Genomic DNA, 9972 nt, shown 5'->3' on the forward strand with positions numbered 1-9972 from the left:
CCCAAGGTTTCACCAGTTCGAATCCTGGGTGCGGATGTGGCACCGCTTATCAAGCCATGCTGAGGCGGCTTTCCACATGCCACAGCTAGAAGGACTCCAACTAAGAATATACAATTATGTACTGCGGGGCTTTGGGGAGAAAAAGGAAAAAAATAAAATCTTCAGAATAAAAGCATATTTAAAAAAATTTTTTTAGATCCAGTTTTACCTGTTGAGCACCAGAAACCCCATTCTTAGTCTCTTTGGGCACATTATGAAGTTTCAAGCTGAGCGCCAGTAGTACTGTTTGTTTTATGTGAAACATTTAGGTTGTTCCCAGTGTGGGAGGTCTAGTTTTCCTTAATCTCCACACACTTCCTCCACAAATACACACACTTCTTTGTGTAATTTACCTTATTGCACTTTTATCTAAAAACACTCTAGAGATTTTGTCTGTCTCGTATTTATTTACAACAAATAATTTTTAGGAAATATTTAGTTCCCCTTTTTTTTCCTTTCAAAAAGACTTTTTTAAAATTTGTGATTAAGAAGTATAAGAAATCTAAAAAGCTCCTGTCCCTCCACATATGGGGCTGTGCCAGGTACCTACTGCCTTTTCAGAAGATGGGACAGGAAGTGCTCAGTAATATATGTGCTGAGAACATTCCGCCCAGGAGACTTTGAATTGTGGGATGTCCTGGAAAGATGTAGTCCACTTATGGATTGACTGAATGAGCATGCTAAAGAGTGAGTTGAAGTTTTTAAAAATTCCAATTACAGGATCTAGCTCTTTGATATTAGACTAATTAAGCCAGATTGAACTTTTCTTGGTCAGGTGGGAACAGAGTGTAAATGTATCCACCTTTGATTTGTCCAGCAATATTGGAGTGTGTTTGGAAACATTCAGTGGTTATTCCTTAGGGTGTGGCAGTTCTGTGTTCACTACAGGAAGTAAAACCATAGCTGTGTCTAGATACCCTCTGAAAAGCAATCGAGTAAAAATTCCAACGAGGTCCTGAAAATGCTCTATTATATACCAAGTAGAGAAAACTTCAGAATGTTTGACTGAAGTCTTCACATTTCATCTAAAACTTTTGGCACCTAAAGATGCAGTATTACGTCCTCTCCCCTTTGGGATCACGTAACTTCTTGGTGTGGTCACCAGTTGACAAAAGAAGTAATCTTTATAATAATTTATGAAAATAGTCATAGAAATATAAATAGAATTCCATTAACTTTTGAAAAATCCTGGTTTGTTTTGTCTATGAATTATTAAATCGACATCAAATACTATGATATACAGAAGGGAAAATCGTCCATGGAATAGGCAGTTCTGTTGTAATTATTGTCAAGACTTTTTGATAGAACACTGATAAACGGACATTATGTTTTACTGTTCTTTTGAGTTATGGTAATGTTACCTGTATTTAATTTCCTAGGCACCAGCTCTGAAATCTTTGTTAGAATTGATTCCTGAATTAACTGAAAAGGAAGAAGCATACACTTCCATCATGAAAAGCTATGGTAATAAGTTTAATCTGACTGTAGTATTTAAGTGATTTAAATATTTGTAGCATAGTTAGCTAAGTCTTCAGCTCAAAAGCAGTAATCCTAAATATCCGATAATTACTTATGACAGAATAATTTATTTAGCTTTAGAATGTTTTAAAACTATATTTAAGAAAAATGTGAAATTACTCATATAACTTTAACATAAAAAATGTCACTGAGCATCTTCAGAGGGGCCCAGGTGTGTTGGGTAGGATCCGAGGCTCCTGGGGAAAAACGTGGAAGTTCACGTGGCTTCACGTATCGGGAACCGGTCCAGTCTCCCCAAGGCTCTGCCACCTGAAATGATACCTATTGGAGACTGTCACTTGACTTGCCTTCTTGCTCCTGCAGTACCCTCCCTGCGTGCCTACCTTCTCCTTTGAAACAGCAGACCTTAATTAAAAAGTGGATCCCAAGGTTTTACCTTAAGTCACAGTTGAAATTCCACTCTTTTAAACAGTTTGTTCCCTCATTGCAAGGCAATCACATATGAAAGGGAACCAGTCTAACGTTTCCTCAGTAACTAAGATAAACGTTAGCATTTCTAAGTTGTGATCACCTATCCATCTGCCACCCACTGATTTGCTCACTTGAGGCAAGGAGTAACTAAGGATTGCTTTGTTGATTTTATTGTTGGCAAGACAACGGACTCAGCAATCAGAATTAGTAAATTGGATCTCCATTTTTCCACTCTTGGGAGGGGAACATGATGTATTTCAAAATAGAGCTGTAATTATAAACCTTCTCAAAGTTCCATCTGTGGAATTGGCAGATATTAAACAATAACTAAATAACATGGAATATTATGTGTCAAACAGCATAAAACGACTACTGAATTGTGTGATCCCACTTGGGAACTGGGGGGCAGAGGCGCAGGGAGATCAGGAAGCTGTGAAGGGGAAGATTGGGAGAGTTTTCTGAGCAGCTGCCTGGAGGGTTTGTCCCTTAGCGAGAGGAACAAAGGATTTACCCTGGAAATTGACTCCACCCAAACTGCAAAGATCTGTTCAACTCCAGTGAGAGCTTAGGAGTGATTTATGCTCATTACTTTTTGGGAGATCCTTGGATTGATCCCTCAATTTCTCACACGCGTCCTGAAGGCTCACCTTGGCGCTGCTGGAGTTGGGATTGGTTATTCAGCGTCAGTGTAGGGTGGGGGTTGTTTGGTGCTTAGATGTTCATCTAATGCAAAATTAAAGAGTTGGATTACCAACAGCCATTGTTAGCAGAGCCCTTGTAATCTCCACAAACTTAAAACAAATTTTCTGCAAATCAGCTGCAAGTGCAGAGAGAGCCAGCTAACCTTAGCTTCTAGGCTCCTTCATCATCCAAGTGAGTGAAATATTAGTGTAACTTCTTAATGTTATATAGATGTATATAAATTTTTTATGTATGTTGATAATGTATACAGATTTTGTTTTTGTCATTATACTAACTATATTCCTCATCTTTGCTTCTTTTACGGTAGGGGATGCATTGAAAGTCTTCTTGGTGTTTAGCTGATGATCTTGATGTAGATACAGATTTGTACATAATTGACATGCCCCTCACAGCAGTCCCTGAATTAGCTTAATCTCAAAGTGTGGTTTTAAGCAGAAGAGGGTTGAATGGTATGTGCTGACTCTGTTTTAGGACTTCAGTTTGTGGTCACTTTAACTCTCATGGGTCTTTAAAAATAGCCATGTTTGTCATTTTCCGTCTCTTCCATAGTGAATAATGCTGAATGAGAAGTATGGGGAAGGAGTGAGGGAGCTTGTAGGTTCCGAGTGTGGCGTTTCTGAAGGTGGTTAAGTATTCATTTGCCTTGGGATAACGGGATCCATGAGTCCCTGAACAGCTAAGTGTTTTGGGAAAAGAGGAAGATAGATCGTCTTTAACTATGCTTAATATCTTTTTCTTCAGTCTTGGACAATGATGTCGTGTCTGCTAAAGCACTATATGAAAACTTGACTGCAAAGAATATGAAGTTGAACGATCTGTTTCTAAAGCGTTACGCAGTTTTTCTGAAGAATGCTGGAGAGTCTGTCCCTTTCACTGAGCCTCCTGTGAGTATTTCTTAATTAAGGGGAAAAAATACCTCCACAGATTTATGTGTGCTTCATAATAATGTGTAAAAAAATAAGTTGAATACTTAATTACAGGAGGATTAAATCTCTGGGAAGAACCTCAGGGGAGGGCTTGGGGAACTGAACGATCGTGCCTCAGGTTTGGTGTGTGCGAACATCGCCCCCTGGGGCCGAGGTTTAAGTACAAGGTCAGTCTCAGACCTTCAGCTGTAGATAGGAATTTATCAAATGTCCTTGGGGCGGTTCTCTCATCATTTCAACTTGAAATAGGATTTAACGTATTTCAGTAACCAAGCATATTATGTCCCTGTTAATTACTTGTTCATTCTAAATACTTGGGCTTTTATTTCTTCATCTAGGAAATTATTTTTTATTGAAGTATAATTGACATAACATTATATGAGTTTCAGGCGTACAACATGATGATTAAATATTTGTATATATTGCAAAATGATCACCACAGTAAGTCCAGTTGACATCCATCACCATACCTAGTTACAAATTTTTTTTCTTGTGATGAGAACTTTCAAGATTCTCGCTCCTAGCTCCTTTCAAATATGCAATACAGTATTATTAGCTATAGTCACCGTGCTGTTACCTTGCATCCCCATGACTTACTCATTTTATAACTGGAAATTTGGGCCTTTGACCCCCTCACCCATTTTACCCACCTCCCCAACCCCCACCTCAGCAACCACCAGTCTGTTCTCTATATCCATGAGGTCAGTTTTGTCTGTGGTTGGTTTTTTTAATTACATGTATAAGTGACATCCTACAGTATTTATCTTTTTCTCTCTGATTTATTTCACTTAGCATAGCCCTCAAGGTCCATCCATGTTGTCACAAATGGCAAGATTTCATTCTTTATTCTGGCTGAATAATATTCCATTGTATGGAATATTTTTAAATCCATTGGTGAACACTTAGGTTGTTTCCATGTCTTGGCTATTGTAAATAGTGCTGCAGTGAACATGGGAGTGCATTTATCTTTTCAAATTAGTGTTTTACCCAGAAGTGGAATTGCTGGATTATATGATAGTTCTATTTTTAATTTTTTTAGGAACCTCCATATTGTTTTTTCATAGTGTCTGCACTAATTTACATTCCCACCAACAGTGCACAAGGGTTCCCTTTTCTCCACATCCTCGCCAACACTTGTTATTTCTTGTCTTTTTGATAATAGCCGTTCTAACAGGTGTGAGGTTTTGATTTGCATTTCCCTTATGATTAGTGATGTTGAGTATCTTTTCATGCGCGTGTTGGCCATCTGTATGTCTTCTTTGGAAAAATTTCTATTCAGTTCCTCTGCCCATTTTTTAATCAAAGTTTTTGGTTTTTGCTGTTGAGTGGTATGAGTTCTTTATATATGTTTGATATTAACCCCTTATCAGATATATGACTTTCAAATATTTTCTCTCATTCAATAGTTGCCCAGGAAATTTTATTTTATTTAATAAGAGAAATTGTATATGTACAATTCCTTTTTATTGTGTCGTGGAGCTAAAAAGTCACTGCACCATGTTTATTTCAAACCCCTCAGCCTTCTGTACCCAGGTGTAAATACCTGCACGCACGTGCATGCACACTGCAGAGGCGCCTGTCCTAGCCTTCACTCCGAATTTGGGCCCTTGAACTGATGATTTCGTAAAACAAAGGAGTGCTGAAGCTCGAGGGGACAGCGACTGCCATAGGCCCTGCAGTCTGTGCTACCAGTGTGCAGTACTTTTTGATTTGTAAGTTTTGTACCATCACCTCTTGCTAGTAACTTTATCTGTGACTTCCCTCTCTTTTTGTCTCCTTCACAGGAAAGCTTTGAGTTTTATGCAAAGCAGCTAAAGGAATCAAGGGAGAACCCTTTGTGAAAAAAGCAGCCACTACTTTGTTTTGTGTGTATTTGTAATTCTGTGTCTAAAATGTTATTTTTTAAATGTATTTGCAAGAACAAAATAAATAAATGAAAAGTTACTTTGTTTATGTACTTTTTTTTATTTGTATATCATCATATAATTATATGATAGGTTCAGATCTCATTGACAATAATTGTGTGCACTCAGTCACTAGACTTATTTTGGGTTTTGCCTACAATATAAATCTACGGCATTTTCTTCGAGGCTCCTAATGTCTGAAGCCGTAGTTTTTCAGGGTTCTTCTCCCATTGACTCTTCAGTTCTCGTGTTTTGTGTTGTTTACAATTTTCATAAAAAGGTTGTTCTTTATTTAAGACTTGCATGTTAATATTGTTGATCTGAAAAATTTTGAGCTGGACAAAATGATGCTCAGTGAACTTTGTAATATTTAATATTCTATAATATAACAATTCTTTGAAGCCCTGCATAACTTTCCAGTTCTGTAAAATGTTGGCGCCAGAAGGCATCTTGTGAGTCATCAGATCCAGCCCTCATATTTTTCCAGTGAGAAGCAGAGACTCAAAGAGACTTGTCACTTGCCCTTGGCCAGGGTGCTGTTTTCCAACCCTGGAGGCTCCGCACCGTGCTTACCCTTCTCCATGGTGGCTTCCAGGAGCCTCTGTTCACAGAAGTCTCTCAAACTGTGTCTCAGTCATGGCTTTGGTCATGAAGCAGAGCAGTGCATTTCCTCTCGTTTTGGATTTAGGTCTTTGTCAGCACAAGCTACACCCTACACTGGACTTGTTACTTTATACTCATATTTTGTGAATATGTGATTTAATACATGAAGGAGTGAGATCTTGGTTTGAGAGTTATCCCTATTTGGGTGTATTCCTTGTCCATTTGAAATTGGTGACTACCTACTGTTTTGATTTCAGTGACGACTTGCTTGGTTCCCACTATGTACCTGAGGGGAGACCTTGCCTTGGGGGGGAGTAAGCCAGCCTCCTGCTGTTTGTGCTGCTAACCTGTGTCTTGTGGGACCAGCCATCCTGCATCTAGAGCCTGCAGATGGCGTGAGAGGCAGAGTTGATGGAGGGAAACCAAGAAATAAATGTTATCGTGGCATTGGCCATACTTTTCTTCATCTGTGTTTTGTAGATTTAGCCCTAAGGAATCAGGGGGCTTGGCCAGTGCCCAGTCCTGGCCTGGAGGACTTCATGAAGCTTTCCTGTATACACTCCTCGGGTGCAGGACCTGTGCAGTGTTAGAGTATTGATACTGTCTGATTTGCCATGAACCTCACTCCATTAGAAATTGCACTGAAGCAGGCCTGTTTTTTGCAGTTGCTAACCATAAGTTACTTGAATAAGTTTGATTGATGTTTATTAAAATAGGTCTCTTAAGATGTAGCATAACCTTGGGGCATGATCTGGACTTTTCCAGTCATCCTTGGGGAAACTGAGAGTACAATCTCATTTGCATTAAGGGACTCCAAGCCAGCCTTGTGTATTGACTCTGATAAAATGTGAGTGTAGGGCAGAGGAAATAGGTGTGAACCCCTCATCTTGTCTTGTTGTTCTAGACAACAGGCTGGGGCTGTTAACTATATTACATGGATTAACAAAGAACTGTGAAGTCATATGTCTTTAGCACTGTATCAGCTTCCCCTTTTGAATATGAATATTTAAAATGTAATGTATATTCTAGATGGGCTTATGAATGCTTTCTAAAATATCTAATAGTGAAATTGAAATAAATAGAAATATAGAGTGAATACAATTATAGCAGCAGAAAATAATACATTTTAGACAAATGATAAGCAAACAGCTAATCCTGAAAAGTAAGCATCACTATAAACTTTTGGAAAGTGTAGTGTTTTATATGTAATTGTATGTTCATGTATTTGAACCTAATACTTTAATGTGAAATGCTTTGAATAAATTGTACTCCAAAAACCTGTGGGCTTCTTCATTTTTATCTTATCAAATTTTTGCATAACTAAGCCATTTCAAGGACTTTAGTCTTAAAATTTTAACTTAAAAATTGTGTGGTGGCCTCTGCTGTGGTCAGAATTTCCTTGTGAAGTGGTGTACGGTTTGTGTGTGGAAAACCAACAGAAGTCACCACTTATCTCTTGTAAGGAAAAGCAGGTATTTAATTTGAGATTTCAGCACCAGAAGGAACATTTTACAGCTGCGTAGATGACTGGGATTCACTCTGGTCTGTCTGGACACTTCCCAGCTCTTCTCTGCCTTCACCCTCCTCTTCCTTTCCCATCAGTCCTCCCTGAGGCCCACCTGGATGTCACGTCACCTCTCTGCCACTTTCTCGGCCTCTCTCCCTGCGCAGTATCTTAACAGTTCTCTCTACAGGGCTCCTGCAGCACTTAAGAGCAGAGGAGGTATCCTGCAGGCTGTGAACTCCCTGGGGACCAATTCTCTGTCTCATGCCTGTGTATCCCCAGGCCTAGCATCGTCCTGGCTGCTGGCTCACAGTAAGTCGACTTATCTGAGTTATCTGTATCCGGTTCTGTGGGTTCCTCATAGCTAACCCTGAGCACCTGTTGTCCCTCTTGCCTCTTACAGTGAGAAAATGAGCTTCCAGGGGTTCATGTGCCCAGAATCACAGCGACACAGCACATGGCTTGAACTCTAACTAGTCACTTTCTGTGAGAGTACAAAAAACAAGCATTACAGTTTAAACTCAGTTAAAAATTTGTTAAAAGTCGAATTGAAATCTCTATAAGAATATTCTGTAAAAAAAAAAAACAAAAAAACTTTCCCATTAGTACAAGTGTTCCCAGTCCCTGGATGCCAGCACTGTAAGGTTATTTTCTTCCATTTAATCAGATACCCAGTGCCTGGCATAATCGCTGAGTTTTTGAGTTCCAGTAAATTATTAAGCAAGCTTTATATTGCAAATTGTTCTTCCCGGTGCAATTTACTTCTCAATTCGGCATGTATGTACTCTGCATACTTTTTCTCATGTCTTTGAATGCAATTTTCATTTAATGTTTGTCTTTCTGACAAACCAATATTTGTAGTTTCTGTAAGTGAAAGCAACATTCCTGAAGTATAGTCGAACTAATAGCTGCAGGGGGTATACAATCATGGTAATTTATCGCTTTGCTGTTGTACAATCAGGAATGTGAGTGTTTCCATTAGAAATGTATCCTGCTTTCAGGCCTGCGGACTTTACAAAGCCCCCATTATGCAGCCTTAGTACAAATAAAGGAAACGGCTGTATTAGCAAATTCAAAATAGGCACTTATCTTTTTCTTTTTTGCACGAAGAAGAGAAACATCATCGGGTTGAGGTAGAGCATAAACATTAAACCAGCTGCAGACGTAGTGTCCCTGCACGTTTGTGTGGACAGCGATTGGCTGCCAGCATGCGGACTGAGTTTTCTTGAAAGTGGGATCTTGACTGACCCTGCCCCGAGATGTGCACTTGCTGAAATTCTCTCCAGTGCTTACTTGTTTTTGTTGTTTCCTCCCCTGGAACGTGAGCTCTCATAGTGCTTTGCGGACCCACCAGTTAGGATAGAACCTGGCACTGTAGGCGCCCAGTAAACATCATCAAATGAATCAGTGGGCACAATACCGGTCTCCCTTTCCAGGTCCTGTTCTTTCTGAGATGTATGATGTGTGTGCATTGGGGGGTTTCCTCACACACATGTCTTCGTGAGATATAAAAGATGCCATATTGAAGCCGGTAAACAGCCAGTGATGATTAGGTAACTGGTAACTAAAGTTTTTTTCTTTTTTGCCGTTACCGATTATAGCTTTTAATTGTTCCCTCACCCGTTGTTCACTGCGCTGCTTAGGCAATATGGTACCTGACTCCCACTACATTCCTTTAGATAGCATCTCCCTGGCACCTGGGTCACCATGGTAATGGGTGTTTGAGCTGTTCTTCAGGAGTCAGGACCCCCTTGTACAGTTCAGGCCAATTGAGACCACCAACCCATCAACTGGGGCCACGCAGATGCCGGATAAGTGACCTTTTGACATCAAGAGACTAAAAACTCCACCCTCAGATCTTGCTAACACCGCCATTTTGTGAACATGCATTCTACCAAGAGGCATGAAGTCTGACTACGCTTGCATAGATCATCAGTGACCTCACCCCTCCCACCTCCAATCATCTATCTCCACACTTCAGACCACCCTGCTCCCTACCCTAGAAATACTCCTGAGCCCCCATTTGCAGGGAGGCTGTTTTGAGACTTGTTCTCCTGTTTTCTCACTTGGCTGCCTTGTGATTAAAACCCTCTCTCTCCTGCAATCTTGTCGTCTTGGTGTTTGGCTTTCCAGGCAACGGGCAAAAATGAACCTGGTCGGTAACAACTTTGTAGCTCAGAGCTAGGATGTCGGGGATTGAGGCTCAAGAAGTCCTTCAAAACTCATGTGCCCTCATGAAAGCATTTTCAAGTTTGCTGTCAGGAGGAAGAGGGCTCTTAAATGTGTGTTGGGAGTCAGATCATCTCAAGTGGATTGAAGGACGGTGCAGGAGTAGAATCAACAA

At 40.0% G+C, this 9972-nt stretch overlaps 1 protein-coding gene across 2 annotated transcripts in view; it reads left to right on the forward strand.

The window, feature by feature from the left end:
- Positions 1-5561, forward strand: part of LRPPRC (leucine rich pentatricopeptide repeat containing) — a 104212-nt gene extending 98651 nt beyond the window's left edge. For both annotated transcript variants that reach the window (XM_046661178.1, XM_046661180.1), the window contains exons 36-38: positions 1419-1503; positions 3433-3575; positions 5402-5561. In XM_046661178.1, the coding sequence (XP_046517134.1) occupies positions 1419-1503; positions 3433-3575; positions 5402-5458 (285 nt within the window). In that variant the 3' untranslated portion in view covers positions 5459-5561. The remainder of the gene's footprint in view (positions 1-1418; positions 1504-3432; positions 3576-5401) is intronic.
- The last annotated feature ends 4411 nt before the right edge of the window (positions 5562-9972 follow it).

Source organism: Equus quagga, chromosome 5 (genome assembly GCF_021613505.1).
Source record: "Equus quagga isolate Etosha38 chromosome 5, UCLA_HA_Equagga_1.0, whole genome shotgun sequence".
Lineage (NCBI taxonomy): Eukaryota > Metazoa > Chordata > Mammalia > Perissodactyla > Equidae > Equus > Equus quagga.